The sequence below is a fragment of the Bombina bombina genome, chromosome 2, assembly GCF_027579735.1.
Source record: "Bombina bombina isolate aBomBom1 chromosome 2, aBomBom1.pri, whole genome shotgun sequence".
Taxonomy (NCBI): domain Eukaryota; kingdom Metazoa; phylum Chordata; class Amphibia; order Anura; family Bombinatoridae; genus Bombina; species Bombina bombina.
The window spans coordinates 248,044,854-248,065,983 of record NC_069500.1 but is presented as its reverse complement, the minus strand read 5'-3'; the positions used below and the strand labels follow the sequence as shown (position 1 = coordinate 248,065,983).

Genomic DNA, 21,130 nt, shown 5'->3' with positions numbered 1-21,130 from the left:
TGCAGAAGTTGCTGCTCAGGTATCTTTGGCGGTATCTGGGGCATTGTCTGCCTTCCCTATGCTAAAGGGAAAACGCAAGAGGAAAATTAGAGATTCAGATAGTAAGGTTTCTGTTCCAACCTCTGCTTCTCAGGTTGCCCTTCCTCATAAGTCTGAGGAGGATACGCCAGTAGCATCTAAGGGTGAAATCTCAGATTCGGACAGTATAATTCCTTCATCTGATGCTGAAGTATTAACCTTCAGATTTAAGCTTAAACATCTTTGTGTATTGTTAAAGGAGGTTTTGACTACTTTGGACGACTCTGATACTCCTGTCGTTGTCAACCCTATGAAATCTAGTAAACTTAATAAATACTATGATGTTCCTTCCTCTGTGTAAGTTTCTTGTTCCAGACCATGCTACGGAGTTTATTGCACAAGAATGGGAGAAGTCAGGGATACCTTTTTCCCCGTCTCCTGTCTTTAAATAGATGTTTACTGTCGCTGACTTCATTAAAGATTCTTGGGGCACGGTGCCTAAAATAGAAAGGGATATTTCTACTCTGGCTTAGAGAACTACTATTCCTATAGAGGATAGCTGCTATTTTAAGGATCTAATGGACAAAAAGCTGGAGGCTTATTTGAAGATGTATTTTATCAAGGTTTTCAATGGCAACCTTCAGTGTGTACTGCCTCTGTGTCAAGTGCGGCATCTTTTTGGTACAACGCCTTGTCTGATTCACTTCAGGTAGAGACTCCTTTGGAGGAGATCCAAGACAGGATTAAGGCTCTCAAGCTAGCCAATTCCTTTATTTCTGATGCTACCATGCAAGTTAGTAAACTGGGAGCAAAGATATCTGGCTTTGCTGTGCTAGCCCACAAGGCGTTGTGGCTAAAATCTTGGTCAGCGGAGGTTACTTCCAATTCCAAGCTTCTGGCGCTTCCTTACAAGGGTAAGACCTTGTTTGGACCTGGTCTGGCAGAAATAATTTTTGATATTACGGGTGGAAAAATGTGTCTCTTACCACTAGACAAGAAGAATAGACCTAAAGGACGTCAGAGTAATTTTCGTTCCTTTCGTAACTTCAAAGGAAAGTCTTTTCCAAGCAGGAACAATCCAAGTCTTCTTGGAAACCCAATCAGTCTTTGAACTAAGGGAAGCAATCTAAGAAACCCGCAGCTGAGTCTGAATCAGCATGAAGGGTTTGGCCCCGATCTGGGATCGGATCAAGCGGAGGGCAGACTTTCTCTGTTATATCAAGTTTGGATACGAGATGTCACAGATCCCTGGGCTGTGGACATAGTACAAAATAGAATTCAAGACTTTTCCTCCCAGGGGCAGGTTCCACCTCTCAAGATTATCTGCAGACAAGATAAAAAGAGAGGCATTCTTAAATTGCGTCCTGGGCTTTTCTTTCCTAGGAGTGAACATTCCAGTTCCTGTAAGGGAACAGGGTCTAGGATTCTATTCAATATGTTTGTGGTTCCCAAAAAAGAGGGAAGTTTTCATTCTATTCTAGACTTAGGGCTAGATTTATTAAAGCCCTACGGCTGCAAGTTCTCACAAGAACTTGCTCGCCGTCATTTATCAAGCAGCGGTCACCGCTTCCCTAACCTCTTCGCCACCTCTAATGTGGCGAAATTCAATCTCCTCGGTCTAGTCAGACTGAGGAGATTGACAGCTCCTGCCCGCGCGTGATTGGCTGTGCGCGGGCAGGGGGCGGGATTGCACGCAAGCGCAAAATTGAGCTCGTGTGCAATGGCGAATACCTGCGGGTAATTTCACCCCGCCACAGCTTTAATAAATCTAGCCCCTAAAGTGTCTAAACAAGTTTCTCAGGGTTAATAGGAAGTAACTCCCCTAAGGGGAGTTAGAAGGGGGAACAAAAATAAAGGCTCTCACAAATTTCCTATTGAGACAAGCCTTTGTGTAACAATAGGCAGTGCCTTGATACCAAAGGTAAATTGTTATACAAAAAAGAAGAGGACAGAAGGTATCTTGGGGCACACTGGAGTGAGAGTCTTAGGGAATCAAATAGAGGATGGGCATGAGAGACATAAATTAAAACATAACTTTTATTAATATAAAATATTAAAAAGAAAAAGAAAAATTATTAAAATTAAGTACCACCCTATTACTGTGTCAATTTTATTTAGCAACGTGAATTAGTGCAGGTAGCGCAAGTCCCATATATGTGTAATCAGTCTTCCTTATATCAATATGAATTGGAAAACAGTGTTCCAAAATGGTTGGAAAATAGTACTCATTCTATTACAAAAATAACACTGTATATATGTATACTGCTTGCATCTAAACAATAAGGGTATAACTTAAATACAGTAGGATAATAGGGTGTGCTTAACATGACATAGAGATGTCACTCATAAAATCTAAGACAAAAACTAGACACATTTTGCCTGTTCAATACACGCATATGCTTCACTTACAGGTATGGGAAGGCACAAGGCGTTCTCAAAAACAGAATAAAAAAGGATTACTTTTTATAGATCTAGTGGTAAGGGGGAGGAGATGGAGCGTGGGTTACTTATCAATTATGTGAGACCATGTGAGTCAGGAGTGACAGTAACTATAACATCAATTTATTCAATGAATATAGCTTTAAGTCAGATATGTGAGTTGATGTTTGTTTGCAACTTGTAAAACACTCATGGATTGAGTCAGATAACTGTGTCCACTGATTCACTGTGACCATAAGCAGAGAATGTATATCTAGCCCCTATTTGAATGTTATATAATGTAGAAGTATTGTACCCAACGTCTGGTTATTATTATTCACAATAGTAAACATATATTGCGCAACCACTAGGGCGTGTTGATCTGGTTTATAGCGTTGGATTTGCTGTGACATCCCTTACATTTCGAGTGTAATACAATGGCACGGGGGGACCATTTGGATTTGTCTCAGAGGATAGATCTAGATCAGTCGACAAGACTCTCTTCAGTGGTGGCTTTCTCAGGTACATCTGTCTCGGGGAACCTGCTTCCGGAGACCTTCCTGGGTGATTGTGACCATGGACGCCAGCCTGCTGGGCTGGGGAGCAGTCTGGGACTCGTTTAACCCCTTAATGACCACATCACTTTTCCATTTTCTGTCCGTTTGGGACCAAGGCTATTTTTACATTTCTGCAGTGTTTGTGTTTAGATGTAATTTTCCTCTTACTCATTTACTGTACCCACACATATTATATACCTTTTTTCTCGCCACTAAATGGACTTTCTAAAGATACCATTATTTTCATCATATCTTATAATTTACTATAAAAAAAATTATAGAATATGAGGAAAAATGGAAAAAAACACACTTTTTCTAACTTTGACCACCAAAATCTGTTACATATCTACAACCACCAAAAAACAACCATGCTAAATAGTTTCTAAATTTTGTCCTGAATTTAGAAATACCCAATGTTTACATGTTCTTTGCTTTTTTTGCAAGTTATAGGGCCATAAATACAAGTAGCACTTTGCTATTTCCAAACCACTTTTTTCCAAAATTAGCGCTAGTTAGATTAGAACACTGATATCTTTCAGCAATCCCTGAATATCCCTTGACATGTATATATTTTTTTTTTAGTAGACATCCCAAAGTATTGATCTAGGCCAATTTTGGTATATTTCATACCACCATTTCACCGCCAAATGCGATCAAATACAAAAAATCGTTCACTTTTTCACAATTTTTTTCACAAACTTTCGGTTTCTCACTGAAATTATTTACAAACAACTTGTGCAATTATGGCATAAATGGTTGTAAATTCTTCTCTGGGATCCCCTTTGTTCAGAAATAGCAGACATATATGGCTTTGGCGTTGCTTTTTGGTAATTAGAAGGCCACTAAATGCCACTGCGCACCACAAGTGTATTATGCCCAGCAGTTAAGGGGTTAATTAGGGAGCTTTTAGGGAGCTTGTAGGGTTAATTTTAGCTTTAGTGTAGTTTAGTAGACAACCCCAAGTATTGATCTAGGCACATTTTGGTATATTTCATGCCATTATTTCACCGCCAAATGCAATCAAATTGAAAAAAAAAGTTACATTTTTCACAATTTTAGGTTTCTCACTGAAATAATTTACAAACCGCTTGTGCAATTATGGCACAAATGGTTGTAAATACTTGTCTGGGATCCCCTTTGTTCAGAAATAGCAGATATATATGACTTTGGCATTGCTTTCTGGTAATTAGAAGGCCGCTAAATCCTGCTGCGCCTCACACGTGTATTATGGCTAGCAGTGAAGGGGTTAATTAGGGAGTTTGTAGGGAGCTTGCAGGGTTAATTTTAGCTTTAGTGTAGAGATCAGCCTCCCACCTGACACATCCCACCCCCTGATCCCTCCCAAACAGCTCCCTTCCCTCCCCCACCCCACAATTGTCCCCGCCATCTTAAGTACTGGCAGAAAGTCTGCCAGTACTAAAATAAAAGGTTTTTTTTTAATAAAAAAAAATTAAGCATATTTACATATGCTACTGTGTAGGATCCCCCCAAAACCGCTCTCTAACCCTTCCCTCTGCCTCATTGTGGGCCATCTTGGGTACTGGCAGCTGTCTGCAAGTACCCAGTTTGCAAAACAAGTGCTTTTTTTTTTGTTTTTTTTTTTTCTGTAGTGTAGCTTCCCCCCCCACACACACACAGACAAACCCCCACCACCTTGCTGATCATTTTTTTTTTTTTTTAACTTTTTAGCCATTTTTAAAAAAATTTATTATTTGATTTTCTGTAGCATAGCGGTTCCCGCCCGCCCTCCCGTGCACGCGCGCGCGTCCGTGCGCGCCCCCGGCCATCCCCGTCCACGATCCCGCCCCCCCTCCACATCAGCAGGGCCATCGATGGCCGCCTCCCAGTCCGGCTCCCACCCACCAACGCAGTGAGCCACCGATCTCCGGTGCAGAGAGGGCCATAGAGTGGCTCTCTCTGCACCGGATGGCTTAAAAAGGTTATTGCAGGATGCCTCCATATCGAGGCATCACTGCAATAACCGGAAAGCAGCTGGAAGCGAGCGGGATCGCTTCCAGCTGCTTTCCACACCGAGGACATGCAGGGTACGTCCTCAGGCATTAACTGCCTTTTTTTTGAGGACGTACCCTGCACGTCCTCGGTCGTTAAGGGGTTAAGGCGCAAGGACTATGGACTCGGAGTCTGCTCTCCCCATAAACATTTTGGAGTTGAGAGAGATTTAGAAATGCTCTGATGTCTTGGCCTCAGTTGTCCTTAGCCTGGTTTATCAGGTTCCAGTTGGACAATATCAACCACCAGGGAGTCCCTTAGTCATGAAGCTCGGATTGTTCAGTGGGAGGAAGCTCACGGTTGCTGTCTATTTGCTATCCACATTCCAGGTGTGGACAACTGGGAAGCAGACTTTCTGAGCAGATAGACTTTTCATCCCGAGGAGTGGGCTCTCCATCCGGAGGTGTTCTCCATGTTAACCCTGAAATGGGGGTTGCCGGAGTTGGATCTAATGGTGTCTTGGCAGAACGCCAAGCTTCCAAGGTACGGTTCAAGGTCAAGAGATCCGCAAGCCGCCCTGATAGATAGATCTCGTTTCTCTGAAGCTGACTGCTTGGAGATTGAACGCTTAGTTCTGTGTAAGCGTGTTTTGTTTTTTTTGAGTCGGTCATTGAGACCATGATTCATTCTCGCTAGCCTGTTAATAGAAATATTTACCATAAATTATGGCGTAAATACCTTTATTGGTGTGAATCCAAGGGCTACTCTTGGAGTAGGGTCAGGATTCCTAGGATTTTCTTTTCTCCAGGAAGGTCTGGAGAAGGGATTGTTAGTCAGTACTCTGAAGGGTCAGATTTCTGCATTATCTATTTTGTTGCACAAGCGTCTGGCGGATGTGTTAGATGTTCAATCGTTTTGTCAGGTCCTGGTAAGAATCAGGCCTGTGTTTAAGTCTGTTGCTCCTCCTTGGAGTCTTGGAACTCTCAGCTTTGCAGTGTGATTCGCCTTATCTTGTATGCTGATAAGGCGGTTCTTCGTACTAAGTTAGGTTTCGGATAGAAATATTAATTAGGAAATTGTTGTTCCTTCTCTATGTCCTAATCCTTCTTATAAGGAACGTTTCTTGCACATATTGGATGTTGTGTGTGCTTTAAAATTGTATCTACAGGCGACTAAGGATTTTCGCCAGTCTTCTGCCCTGTTTGTTTTTCTGGAAAGCGTAAAGGTCAGAAAACTTCTGTTACTTCTCTTTCTCTCTGGTTGAGAAGTATAATTCGTTTTGCTTATGAGACTGCTGGGCAGCAGCCTCCTGAGAGAATTACAGCTCATTCTACAAAGGGCTGTTTCCTTTTCTTGGGTCTTCAAAAATGAAGCTTTTGTGTAACAGATTTGCAAGGCTGCAACTTGGTGTCCAAATTTTACAAATTGTATACTTTTGCCTCGGCTGAGGTTTCTTTTGGGAGGTTCTTCAAGCAGTGGTGCCTTCTGTTTAGGTCTGCCTGTCTTGTTATATGCCTCCCTAGTCATCTGTGTCCTCTAGCTTGGGTATTGGTTCCCACTAGTAATTGATGACGTCGTGGATTCTCCATATCTTTGGAAAGAAAACAAAATTTATGCTTATTTCTTTCCGGATATGAAGAGTCCACAACCCCACCCTAAAGACAGTTATTTTTTTTTTACTAAACCTCAGGCACCTCTACACCTTTGTGTTATTCCTTTTTTCCATTTCCCTTTGCTCGATTGACTTGGGATTGTAGGAAGGGGAGTGATATTAAACAGCTTTGCTGTGGTGCTCTTTGCCTCCTCCTGCTGGCCAGGAGTTATATTCCCACTAGTAATTGATAACGTGGACTCTACATATCCGGAAAGAAAGCAATTTATCAGGTAAGCATAAATTTTTGTTTTTCTGTCCCTCAATTTGGGTGTACAGTTTCCATTAACCTCCTTTCTCTGGTTGTCTCGCTATCCCTCTTCCTTCAGACAGTTATGTCTATCACACACACTTTAGGATTCTATGTAGCTTTTATTTGGATATTATGTGTATGTATAACTTAGTCATGCTTATTATTGATCTCTTGTGACTCACTGTCAAGTATACAGTTAAAGGTTTAGATGCATTTAGTCCTTGTAGTGATTATCCTCTAACGATGAATAGATCCCAGTCTGGTTGATGTTAAAAAAGTAAAAGGGTTGTGTCTACATAATCTCATTACATCAGTGCTACCCTTGACAAATGGAGGCATATTTACTTAAAGGGACAGTCAAGTCCAAAAAAACTGTCATGGTTTAAATAGGAAATTTAATTTTAAACAACTTTCCAATTTACTTGTATCACCAATTTTGCTTTGTTCTCTTGGTTGAAAGCTAACCCTAGGAGGTTCATATGCTAATTTCTTAGACCTCGAAGACTGCCTCTAATCTGAATGCATTTTGACCACTAGAGGGCATTAGTTCATGAGTTTCATATAGATAACATTAAGCTCATGCACGTCAAGTTACCCTGGAGTGAGCACTGATTGGTTAAAATGCAAGTCTGTCAAAAGAACTGAAATAAGGGGGCAGTCTGCAGAGGCTTATATACAAGGTAATCACAGAGGTAAAAAGTGTATTTCTATAACAGTGTTGGTTATGCAAAGCTGGAGAATGGGTAATAAAGCGATTATCTTTTTAAACAAAAATTCTGGTGTTGACTGTCCCTTTAAGAAAGGGTATTGTTCTCAATGCATACAGTGTACTACAGATTGTGACTATAGAGTACCATTTGAGAGTATACATTATAAATAGAGTGGAAAAGAGGAAATTAAAGGGACACTGAACCCAGTTTTTTTCTTTTGTGATTCAGATAGAGCATGACATTTTAAGCAACTTTCTAATTTACTCCTATTATAAAATTTTCTTCATTCTCTTGGTATCTTTATTTGAAATGCAAGAATGTAAGTTTAGATGCCGGACCATTTTTGTTGAACAACCTGGGTTGTTGCTGATTGGTGGATAAATTCATCCACCAATAAAAAGTGCTGTCCAGAGTACTGAACCAAAAAACTTAGATGCCTTCTCTTTCAAATTATTATTATCAGGTATTTATAAAACGCCAGCAGATTACGCAGCGATATACAAGTAATAATTAAACATTACAAGGATGCATTACATACACAAACAAACAAGTACAGTATTGGGGTACATTAGTTGTAGGTGCAATAATTGAGTTATACAAAAGGAGAGGAATGCCCTGCCCTTGAACACAATCAGTAGTAGTTCACTTTAAATACAAAATGGCCTACAGGTAGAGAGGCTCTCAAGCTTACAATCTAAAGGAGAGGGAATGGACACAGAAGAAAAGGAGAAGGGAAACTGAGAGTGAGTAGTGATGTAAACAAACAAAAAGAAAAAGTGTGTGGTGAGTGGGCAAATGAGGATTGGAAAAGAGTAACAGAATGTGGTTAAGTGTCAGTACAGAGGCTGTGAGAATGAAGTAGTGTTTCTATCCTGGATTATTAGTGACAGCTGCACTTAATTGCGGTTAGGAGGTGTGTATATATTAAAGTGAATGTAAATTTTCCAACAATTGAAGGTCCCTAATACCTCCATAACACATGCTGACTCAAACTACAATATTTTTTTAATAAAATTTAAATTATTAATAATATATTTTTTTACACCAAACTTAGCTCCGTTTTGTTGATCAACTCCTCCCATCTGGCACTTCCTTGATTTGCAGCCTGTGACGTATAGAGCGGTCCTACCCGCTCTATTACGTACCTCTGAAGCGCGTCCCTGCGGAGTACTTAATTTGCGCATGCGTGCAGAACTTGGTGTGTTAATCTGCGCATGCGTTCCCGATTCCAAATGCAAACATTTGTATTTGGTAGTTTAGCACATGCGTGTGTCGTGGACGCACTATGCTTCGGAATCCGCAGAAGCAGCACATGACGTTTTACAAAAGGGGTTGAACGCCACCGGGTGGGGGAGAGGATTGGAATAAACAATTGTCAATCAAGTAGAAAATGAGTGACAAAATGGTGGGCGGAGGAATTGCGGCTCCGAAAATTAGGTAAAAAAGTATATATTTGGATTCTGAATGAAAATAGACAAAAATAATGAATTAAAGTCCTCCTGATTTATTGCCCTTGATAATATGAGGATAAGTGATACTGTTGACTTTACATTCGCTTTAAGGTTAACACCTGGGAGGGTGGTGGAGGGAGGATTGGAGGGCTAGTGCTTGCAGAGCAGTAAATTAGAAAGTTGCTTAAAATTGCATGCTCTATCTGAATCACGAAAGAAAAAATTTGGGTTTAGTGTCCCTTTAAAAAGAGATTGGGGGGTGGGGGAGGAGTAGCTTGGTAAAGTAGTGATGCGTTCCAGTGAATGATTGTATGCGTTCTAGCTATTATCGTCGTTTAATATCCTAAGTGATTCTTCCCAAATAAATTTAATTTCCAGAAGAAAGGCCAATTTGGTTTGTCTTAATTAGCCATATCCTTCTAGTATTAACCTTATAAAACTGTCTTTCCACATATTATATGTTGGTGATATAGCTGTCTTCCATTGGCGGGTTATTAATGATTTCTTTCATGTAATTGGCAAGAGTCCATGAGCTAGTGACGTATGGGATATACAATCCTACCAGGAGGGGCAAAGTTTCCCAAACCTCAAAATGCCTATAAATACACCCCTCACCACACCCACAATTCAGTTTTACAAACTTTGCCGCCTATGGAGGTGGTGAAGTAAGTTTGTGCTAAGATTTCTAAGTTGATATGTGCTTCTCTGCATTTTTGAAGCCCGATTCCTCTCAGAGTACAGTGAATGTCAGAGGGATGTGAAGGGAGTATCACCTATTGAATGCAATGGTTTTACTCACAGGGATCTATTTCATAGGTTCTCTGTTAACGATCGTAGAGATTCATCTCCTACCTCCCTTTTCAGATCGACGATATACTCTCATATTCCATTACCTCTACTGATAACTGTTTCAGTACTGGTTTGGCTATCTGCTATATGTGGATGGGTGTCTTTTGATGTCTCAATCTGATCCTGTCTCAGAATTCACTGTTGGATCCCAGCTGCCTGATAACAGTTCTACCAAAGCTAAGTGCATTTGTTGTAAACTTGTGGAGATTATACCTCCAGCTGTGGTTTGTAATAGTTGTCATGATAAACTTTTACATGCAGAAAATGTATCCATCAGTAGTAGTTCATTACCTGTTGCTGTTCCCTCAACATCTAATGCACAAGATATACCTGTAAATTTAAAAGAATTTATTTCTGATTCTATTCAGAAGGCTTTGTCTGCCATTCCGCCTTCTAATAAACGTAAATGGTCTTTTAAAACTTCTCAGAGTTGATGAAATTTCAAATGACCGGCAATATACTGATTTATCCTTCTCTGATGAGGATCTATCTGATTCAGAAGATCCTGTCTCAGATATTGACACTGACAAATCCTCTTATTTATTTAAAATGGAGTATATTCGTTCTTTATTAAAAGAAGTGTTGATTACATTAGATATGGAGGAAACTAGTCCTCTTGATTTTAAAACTAGTAAACGTTTAAATTCTGTTTATAAACCTCCTGTGGTTATTCCAGAGGTTTTTCCAGTTCCTGATGCTATTTCTGATATGATTTCTAAAGAATGAAATAGGCCTGAGACTTCTTTTATTTCTTCTTCAAGGTTTAAAAATGTTATCCTTTGCCAGCAGTTAGATTGGAGTTTTGGGAAAAGATCCCCAAAGTTGATGGGGCTATCTCTACTCTTGCTAAACGTACTACTATTCCTACGGAAGATAGTACTTCTTTTAAAGATCCTTTAGATAGGAAACTTGTATCTTATCTAAGGAAGGCTTATTTTATATTCAGGTAATCTTCTTAGGCCTGCAATTTCTTTGGCTGATGTTGTAGCTGCTTCAACTTTTTGATTGGAAACTTTAGCAACAAGTATCGGATCATGATTTGTCTAGCATTGTTAAGTTGATTCAACATGCTAATAATTTCATTTGTGATGCCATTTTTTATATCATAAAAATTGATGTTAGATATATGTCTTTAGCTATTTTAGCTAGAAGAGCTTTGTGGCTCAAATTTTTCCAAGGTAATAAATTATTTGGTTCTCAGTTGGATTCAATAATTACATCTGTCACTGGGGGGAAGGGAATTTTTTGGCCTCAGGATAAAAAACCTAAAGTTAAATCTAAAGCCTCTTAGAGTTTTCGTTCTTTTCAACATAATAAGGAACATTAATCTAATCCTTCCCCAAAGGAATCTGTTTCCAATTGGAAGCCTACCTCAAATTGGAATAAATCAAAGCAAGCCCCCAAGTCCGCATGAAGGTGCGGCCCTCATTCCAGCTCAGCTGGTAGCGGGCAGATTAAAATTTTTCAAAGATGTTTCTATCAATTCGGTGCAAAATCATTGGATTCAGAGTATTGTCTCTCAGGGGTACAGAATAGGATTCAGAGTAAGACCACCTGCGAGAAGATTTAATCTCTCACGTATTCCAGCGAACCCAGTAAAGGCTCAGGCTTTCCTAAAGTGTGTTTCAGACCTGGAGTTATCAGGGGTAATCATGCCAGTTCCGTTTCAGGAACAGGACCTGGGGTTTTATTAAAATCGACTCATTGTCCCAAAGAAAGAAAATTCATTCAGACCAGTTTTGGATCTAAAGATTTTGAATCGATATGTAAGAGTACCAACTTTCAAGATGGTGACTAAAAGGACTATTCTGCCTTATGTTCAGCAAGGGCATTATATGTCCACAATAGACTTACAGGATGCATATCTTCATATTCTGATTCATCCGGATCACTATCAGTTTCTGAGATTCTCTTTTCTAGACAAGCATTACCAATTTGTTGCTCTTCCTTTTGGCCTAGCAACAGCTCCAAGAATCTTTTCAAAGGTTCTCGGTGCCCTACTCTCTGTAATCAGAGAGCGGGGTATTGCAGTGTTTCCTTATTTGGACGATACCTTGGTACTCGCTCAGTCTTTACGTTCTGCAGAATCTCACGTGAATCAACTAGTGTTGTTTCTTCAAAGACATGGTTGGAGGATCAATTTACCAAAAAGTTCCTTGATTCCTCAGACAATGGTAACCTTTTTAGGTTTCCAGATAGATTCAGTGTCCATGACTCTGTCTCTAACAGACAAGAGACATTTGAAATTGGTTGCAGCCTGTCGGAACCTTCAGTCTCAGTCATTCCCTTCAGTAGCTATGTGCATGGAAGTTTTAGGTCTCATGACTGCAGCATCGGACGCGATCCCCTTTGGTCGTTTTCATATGAGATCTCTCCAGCTTTGTATGCGGAACCAATGGTGCAGTGATTATCAAGGATATCACAATTAATATCCTTAAATCCCAATGTTTGACTTTCTCTGACTTTGTGGTTAGATCACTATCGTATAATTTTAGGGGCTTCTTTCGTTCGTCCAACCTGGACTGTGATCACAACAGATGCGAGTCTTTCAGGTTGGGGAGCTGTTTGGGGGTCTCTGACAGCACTAGGAGTTTGGAAATCTCAAGAGGCGAGATTACCAATCAATATTTTGGAACTCCGTGCAATTCTCAGGGCTCTTCAGTTTTGGCCTCTGTTGAAGAGAGAACCGTTCATTTGTTTTCAGACAGACAATATCACAACTGTGGCATATGTTAATCATCAGGGTGGGACTGACAGTCAGTCTTCAAGCTATGAAAGAAGTATCTTGGATACTTGTTTGGGCGGAATCCAGCTCCTGTCTAATTAATGCTGTTCATATCCCAGGTATAGACAATTGGGAAGCGGATTATCTCAGTCGTCAGACTTTACATCCGGGAGAATGGTCTTTCCACCCAGATTTGTTTTCTCAAATTGTTCAGATGTGGGGGCTTCCAGAAATAGATCTGATGGCTTCTCATCTAAACTAGAAACTTCCCAGGTACCTGTCCAGGGATCCTCGGGCGGAAGCAGTGGATGCCTTGACACTTCCTTGGTGTTATCAGCCGGCTTATATTTTCCCGCCTCTAGTAGTTCTTCCAAGAGTGATCTCCAAAATCATTATGGAGCAATCGTTTGTGCTGCTGGTGGCTCCAGCATGGCCTCACAGGTTTTGGTATGCAGATCTTGTTCGGTTGTCCAGTTGCCAACCTCGGCCACTTCCATTAAGGCCAGACCTATCTCAAGGTCCATTTTTTTTATCAGGATCTCAAATCATTAAATTTGAAGGTATGGAAATTGAACACTTAGTGCTTAGTCATAGAGGTTTCTCTGACTCGGTAATTAATACTATGTTACAGGTTCGTAAATCTGCTTCTAGAAAGATTTATTATTGAGTTTGGAAGACTTACATTTCATGGTGTTCTCATAAATTTTCTTGGCATTCTTTTAGAATTCCTAGAATTTTACAGTTTCTTCAGGATGGTTTGGATAAAGGTATGTCTGCAAGTTTCTTGAAAGGACAAATCTCTGCTCTTTCTGTTTTATTCCACAGGAAAATTGTTAAACTTCCTGATAGTCATTGTTTTGTACAGGCTTTGGTTTGTATCAAGCCTGTCATTAAATCAATCTCTCCTCCTTGGAGTCTTAATTTGGTTTGAAGGCTTTACAGGCTCCTCCATTTGAGCCTATGCATTCTTTAGACATTAAACTACTTTCTTGGAAAGTGTTGTTCCTTTTGGCCATCTCTTCTGCTAGAAGAGTTTCTAAATTATCCGTTCTCTTGTGAATCTCCTTTTCTGATTTTTTTTTTTTTTCCAGGATAAGGCATTTAAATTCTTACCTAAGGTTGTGAATTCTAACAACATTAATAGAGAAATTGTTGTCCCTTCTTTGTGTCCTAATCCTAAAAATTCTTTGGAGAGATCTTTACATTCTTTGGATGTGGTGAGAGCGTTACATTCTTTGGATGTGGTGAGAGCTTTGAAATATGTTGAAGCCACTAAATGGACTTCTAGTCTATTTGTTATCTTTTCTGGTTCCAGGAAAGGTCGGAAGGCTTCGGACGTTTCTTTGGCATCGTGGTTAAAGCTTTTGATTCTTCAAGCTTATTTGGAGTCGGGTAAAACCCCGGCTCAGAGAATTACAGCTCATTCTACTAGATCAGTTTCCACTTCTTGGGCTTTTAAGAATGAAGCTTCAGTTGATCAGATTTGCAAATCAGCAACTTGGTCTTCTTTGCATACATTTACTAAATTCTACAATTTTGATGTGTTTGCTTCTTCGGAAGCAGTTTTTGGTAGGAAATTTCTTCAGGCAGCTGTTTCAATTTGATTCTTCTGCTTATGATTTAAGTTTTTATTTTTTGAGAATAAACTTATTTGGGTTGTGGATTTATTTTTTTCAGCGAAGTGGCTGTTTTTATTTTGTCCCTCGCTCTCTAGTGACTCTTGCGTGGAGTTCCACATCTTGGGTATTGCTATCCCATACGTCACTAGCTCATGGACGCTCGCCAATTATATGAACGAAAACATAATTTATGTAAGAACTTACCGGATAAATTAATTTCTTTCATATTGGCAAGAGTCCATGAGGCCCACCCTTTTTTATGGTGGTTATGATTTATTTGTATAAAGCACAATTATTTCCAAATTCCTTTGTTGATGCTTTTTACTCCTTTCTTTATCACCCCACTTTTTGGCTATTCGTTAAACTGAATTGTGGGTGTGGTGAGGGGTGTATTTATAGGCATTTTGAGGTTTGGGAAACTTTGCCCCTCCTGGTAGGATTGTATATCCCATACGTCACTAGCTCATGGACTCTTGCCAATATGAAAGAAATGAATTTATCAGGTAAGTTCTTACATAAATTGTTTTTTTCCGGCTTTTAGTCCTATTTGTAGAAGGAATGATTTTAGTTTGCATGGTAGTTTTGGGAGATCGTTCAATAAGGCAATCTGTGATGTCATTTGAAAGTTATTTTCAAGGACTGGCTGGAAATGCATTTTAATTTTCGTCTAAAAGGCTTGTATGAATTTGCATTGTCACCATTATTATTATTATTGGTTATTTGTAGAGCGCCAACAGATTCCGCAGCGCTATATACCGTTATATGTAATAACCCACCACATTCTCCAAAATCCATTCAACACCACGCGCTTCTGGGTATATTAAATTGAGCCTCAATGGGGTTAGATACTATCGTAATAAAATATTATGGTTAATTTCTTGGATTTGGGGGAGGTGGATAATTTTTGGTTAGAGTATGCAATTTTAAGCAACTTTCCAGTTTACTTCCATTAACACTATATGCACATTATTTTTATATTTACACTTTTTGAGTCACCGATTACATTGTCTTTTTATCATGCATTTGTTGATTATGCACATTTACTGTATTTACTGGCCCTTTAAACGCCAGTAGAAGAATTTGCCTTTTGGATAGGCAATATAGTAATTAAAAGGCCAGTAATATGGTATGTAATCTTAAACTCTGTATACACAAATATATGTACTTATAAAACAAGTTCCATAATGCTAGAAATATGGACTTACCGAGATACTAAACCCAAATGTTTTCTTTCATGATTCGGATAGAGCATGCAATTTTAAGAAACTTTCTAATTTACTCCTATTATACATTTTCTTCTTAAATGGAAAGAGTCCACAGCTGCATTCATTACTTTTGGAAAATAAGAACCTGGTCACCAGGAAGAGGTAAAGACACCCCAGCCAAAGGCTTAAATACTCCTCCCACTTCCCTCATCCCACAGTCTTTCTTTGCCTTTTGTCCCATGAGGTTGGCAGAGAAGTGTCAGAAGTTTTTTCTTTTTCTTTTCTTTTTTCTATATTATTGTTTCTTATGGAGGATGCTACTCTTTAACAAGGAACAGGAGTTTTAAGTAGTCCTTTCAGTCTCTCGTGTGAAGGCTTGGGCGAAAGTGAGAGTCCGGTGATACAGTGGGAGCTTCCCCTGCGACACCATCCTGACTCGTATTCACATCTCCCTTTCAGCACTTGGCGTTGTCGAACTTCGCTTCGCTACCTGCTGTCTTCTCTCAAGTCCATGGGGGAGGCATTGCTACTATTCGTCACACTTGAAGGGCCGTGTTCCTGTTCAATGGTGTGGATTCCGGTAAGATAGTTTCATTTACCTTCTCTGATTGCACTGTAACGCATTTGTTAGGTAAAATTCAGGGTCTCAATGGGACTCCTTTAGTATCTTGGAATCAAGGGTTTATATCTCCTTAGGGGGATTATTAAACCGGGGGGGGGGGGGGGATTTAATCATGTTTTTATATGATTTAACCTGCTTATATGTAATGTTTTTCTGGCTCTAGCTTGGAACATATAGGCTTTCAAGGTGACACGACCTTACGGTTGGGGTGCGCTTTTTATTTTGGACTGTACAGTTCACCTGGTGACCGGGCGTTTTACGTCCGTGTCTCCCATTTCTGCATTCCTGTCTGTGTGGCATCTGAGTAATAGTCTGCTGCGGTCTGGTTATCAGGAGGTGGTGAGTGCTCCAGTCATTGGGGTGTCTGGTGCCGTTTTTATTTTGGTTTTATAGTCCATTTTAAGTATTCAACTATAGAGGATACTGATGTTGAATCAGGTCAACTTTCTGGGTCAGACTCCTCGTCCTGTGATGAGTGTGAATCGGACCCTTGGACACAGGTCCATCAGTTATGTTCCTCAGGTCGTTCTAGAGTTCCTTGTTTCTCGAGCTCGGGGATTCAAGAGACTGCTGAGCCTTCCGTCTCAGGGGGCCCTGTCCTCCGGGAGGCGAGTTCCCTACCGCTCCCTTCTAATACTACACATGCGGGTAACCCAAGTTATGTCTTTCTCTCCTCTGTTCTCCCTGGAGGTGGTGGCGCATTTTCGTTTCTACATCTTTTTGATGCTGGCTCGACTGCAGAGTCCGGATTTTTGTTCGCGATTGTGCTTGTTCCCGATTATCCTGGGTCTCTACCCTGAGAGGACATATGCTTTTCCAGAGTGTTGTGTTTTTCGTTACAGGCGGGCCTCGCCTTAGTGTCTTCCTCAGACACGTTTTCGGGTTACTGGGGGACCATAACCTCATGGGTTATGGGACTCGGTAGCTTTCTCTTCGAATGACACAACCTTGTTAGATATGCGGGGGTGGTGTAATCGCCTCTACATCTTGTTTTGAGATCCTTCCCAGTTTTGTTGAACAGGTTTTCCGTTAGGCGGGTCCTGCGGGCTTTCTGCTCATTTTTTGGGCGTTAACCTTCGCGTTGCTGGTTGGTTTAATTTTGTCCGGTAGGATGATTTTTGGTTTTCCTTATAATAGTTCCTGTGGGAACTTTTTTTTCTGGGATCAATGCTCGTGGTTTTGTTTCTATTGAAGTTCTTAGGAACACGTTAGTTCCATGTTAATCTGTTAAATATTTTCTGCCTCTCTCTGAGTAGAATAGTCTGCTTGGTGGTGGTGGTTGCCGGCTGGCCCTGCTTGGATTCAGTTCTACTGTCACGGGACTTTTCAGACACGTGGTGACTATCGGCCTAACTGGTCTGGTAGGGGCGCTGATTTCTCACAATGTCTAGTTAAGCTTTTACCAGGACTCTCGGGTCCGAGTGGTTCTTGGGAGTGTATCGTTTTTTTATAACTATCTCTCCGGGGACCGGTCAGCGAAAATGCTGCGTCACTCTCCTTTGTTCCTGCGTTTTGGGGAGCTGGAGTATTCCTTCCACGTGGTGCAAAGGATAGAGGCCCTAGCGCTTTTTTGTCTGCCCATCAGGGTGAGTTTTAGCCTTTTGGAGGCTTTGGAACTTGTCCTTTTAGGACTTGTTCCGTTGGAGGTCTCTGGTTTGCTACCTTCTGGACTATCTGTTTCTCCTAGGGACGGGTCACCTTCGGAGATCTGGTTTACCTTCGGGATAGGTTTGCACCGATACCATTTTTTTATGACTGAGTACAAGTACCGGTACTTGTTTTCAAATACTCGCCGATACCAATTACCGATACTTTTTTTTATGTCATGTGACAGTTTACCAAGCACAATACAGACTAATTATTTAAGATTCCTTCTTTATAATTATAAAGGACTGTAATTCAAAAGACATTATGAAATAATAAAAAAGTTCACTGAACGTGTTTATAAATAAAAAATATTACAATAAAATATTAAATTTAAAGGGGTGATGCAATTGGGTTGTAGGGCTGTTATATAACATCAATCTGACATTTGTATGGAGGTTCAACTCTAAGTTGAACAGTCTTTCACTTTCCACACTACTGCATGGTGCAGAAAGATATTTTTGGGCCATTTTAGCCAGAGCTGGAAATCTGTTTATTAACTGCCCAGTACTTCAGGGGTTTGTCTGAACGAGGTACAGTGATCTCTCCTACAATAATACAAATAACAGCAATTTGTATTGGCAGAACATTAGTAAACAATTTTTAGTTTAGTCTCCACTCCAGTTTAAAATGAAATGGGAACATGCAGTTTGAAAAAACGCCACAAGATAGCATATGGGTAGGAAGTGGAGGTATTGGTTTAAGTATCGGTGCATTTGCACAAGTACAAGTACTCATGCAAATACTTGGTACCGATACTAGTATCGGTATCGGTGCATCCCTACTTTGGGAGTTATTTTGTTCCTCTAAGGACATCTGACAGTGTAGTCTGGAGATCTATAGGTCCTAATGACCTTTCTCATGTGGTTTAGGGATTGCTTTTTAAGTGGCACCCACAACCACGTATTTCTGCCCTATGGTTTATCCTGAGGGGTATAGAGTCCTGCAGTGTTCTGTGAGTAGCTTGTCCTCACTGTCCCCTTGATTCCGGGGTTCGTGACGAGCTGGAGAGCTAGATCAGAATAATATACTCTGAAGGTGCTCGGCATCAGGGTAGCCTGATGGGTTACAGTTTCTATCCACGGTGTGATGTGCTCAGCCTTCCCTTCTTCGGGTAGTTTTACGAGGTGGCGCTTGATCCCTGGTAGGGGATTAGCAGCGCTGGTCAAGCACATTCGTGTTCATGTCGCTTGGTTGACTAATCAAGCGTCTTTATACATCCTTGAGAGTCCTTGCTACTTATAGAGCATTGGTCTTCTGTGAGCGGGGTCTCTTCCCTTTTGGATTGTGACTTGCAGAGCTCTTGCTCTTGTTATCTGGCTTTGTCCGGATGTTCCCTGGGAGGTCTCTCGGACCAGGGATTCCTGTTCCTGCATAATGGTTTAGTTTAACCTTTTTGGACATAGGGGACTTATCCTGATCTTCCGGTTGTCGAGGAGTTGTTCTCGGCTCCTCCTTTTGGATCCCGCCATGAGATGTTACTGGATGTCAGATCCTAGGTCGGACCTGGGAGTTCGGCGTTCCGGGTTCCTTGGCCTTTGTCCTTGTTCTGGCTTTTGCTTTGGGCTAGCTTTTCTAGGAGCCGGTAGCTGTGGTTCCCTGGAGTCAGCCGCCTTTGGTCCCTTGTCGGTGGCAGTTCCGGCTTCACGGGACCGGTTGCAAGGGCAAGGTTTTTATTTCCGTGCCTGCTAGGCGCGCTGACTCGATGGGGTTTTCACTGAGGGACTCTTCTGTGATACAGTGGAGTGACCTTGTTTTCTGCCGGTTTCTTCCTTGACATTCCTGTTCCTTGAGCAGGTGTCTCTCGATGCTCTCGTTTCTGGGGGTTCCCTATGTTCTACTCTCCTCTCTTCTGAGGTGTAGTTCCTTTGTGTGAGCTCTCCGGTGGGTGGGAGGTTGAAGCAGGTTTTTTTTTTTCTTCAGTTCGGACAGTGGTTAAATTGTGGTGTTCTTTCCTAACTGGGCTCTTGGCCGATGTTGAGACTTTGGTTGGCTCACGAGTTTTCTTTGGATCTCATGCCTTCTCGAGTGTCTCTAGATGGAGTAGCTGTGTCTACTCTTGGTATCTTTATTTGAAAAAGCAGGAATGAACGCTTAAAAGCTGGCCCATTTTAGGTTCAGCACTTGGGTAGCACTTGCTGATTGGTGTCTAAATGTAGCCACCAATCAGCAAGCACTATCCAGGGTGCCGAACCAAAAATGGGTCAGCTCCTAAGCGTTCATTCCTGCTTTTTCAAATAAAGATACCAAGAGAACAAACGTGAAGAAGAAAAAATAATTCTTTTTAATTAGAAAGTTGCTTAAAATTGCCTGCTCTATCTATCCGAATAAAAAAATAAACAATTTTGGTTTATTATCCCTTTTAATGTGAATGGAAATTCATAGATATCTGGCAATTAAAAACCAAACAGGCTGGATTGGTTTTCTTTTAGCCAATATTAGATTAGGAATCCTTTACATAATTTACTTCTTGTTAGTATTATTGACCAATTAGTAAGATAGAAATACATATAAAACTGTGTACCAAATCCAAAAATTTTTTAAAATGGTTATGGACTCAATACAAAAATTTTCTATTCCATTGGCATCATAAATTTCACAATTCATCTAATGAAATGTCCATCCAAGTGCAATATACCTATTTTGAGGTCTACATAACATTTGAAAGTGTTAGTGAAATCCGTGTGTGTTTACAAATACAAACACTCACAGCAGAATGTGTAACATGCTTAGAAGTCGACATGAAAAGATTTGGAATTCATTAGTGAAATGAACAGCAAAAATGGCAGTGGTTTGTGTCATATGGCTTGTTCTATTTATTAGAAAAAAACTGCAACACAAAAGTGCCAGAACAAAACAGAATGATGGAAACTACAGCCATTTACATGATTTCCCTACCCAAATAATGAACATATTTTCTGACTCCTAAATTTGTGAATATTTTTTTTTTACTGAAATACATTAGAAAAGAATGTATTTAAATAGGTTTCTCCCAGCTTGTATAATTGTGGATGATTTGATTATTATTTTTATTTTTGTGTGCAGATGTAGAGAGGCTAAAAGAAAATACAAACCATGATGACAGCAGCAGAGATAGCTATTCGTCTGACAGACATTTATCACAGTATCATGATCACCATCACAAAGACAGACAGCATGATTCTTATAAGAGTGATTCCAGAAAGAGGCCCTATTCTAATTTCAGCAATGGTAAAGATCATAGAGATTGGGACCACTACAAACAAGAAAGGTATGCACAGTTTGTCACAGTGTACATGTGAATTTAGAACATTACCTAAGCTTTTTTTTTTTTAATTTTTTATTAAAATCCTTCATGTGAAGGTCAATTTTGACGAATAAGTGCCCGTTTTTTAATAATCCTATTTAAAAAAAAAAGGGCACTTTAATTCATCAAAATTGACATTTCATGCGTTTTCTTCAAAAACTTAACTTTTAAT

General features: G+C 40.3%; 1 protein-coding gene across 1 annotated transcript in view; it reads left to right on the top strand.

The window, feature by feature from the left end:
• The window catches only part of CHD1 (chromodomain helicase DNA binding protein 1), a gene marked incomplete in the record, with an annotated part of 628,386 nt that overhangs the window by 563,343 nt on the left and 43,913 nt on the right, over positions 1-21,130 (top strand). Inside the window, 1 exon segment of the mRNA XM_053701514.1 lies at positions 20,718-20,922. Within this exon segment, the coding sequence (XP_053557489.1) occupies positions 20,718-20,922 (205 nt within the window).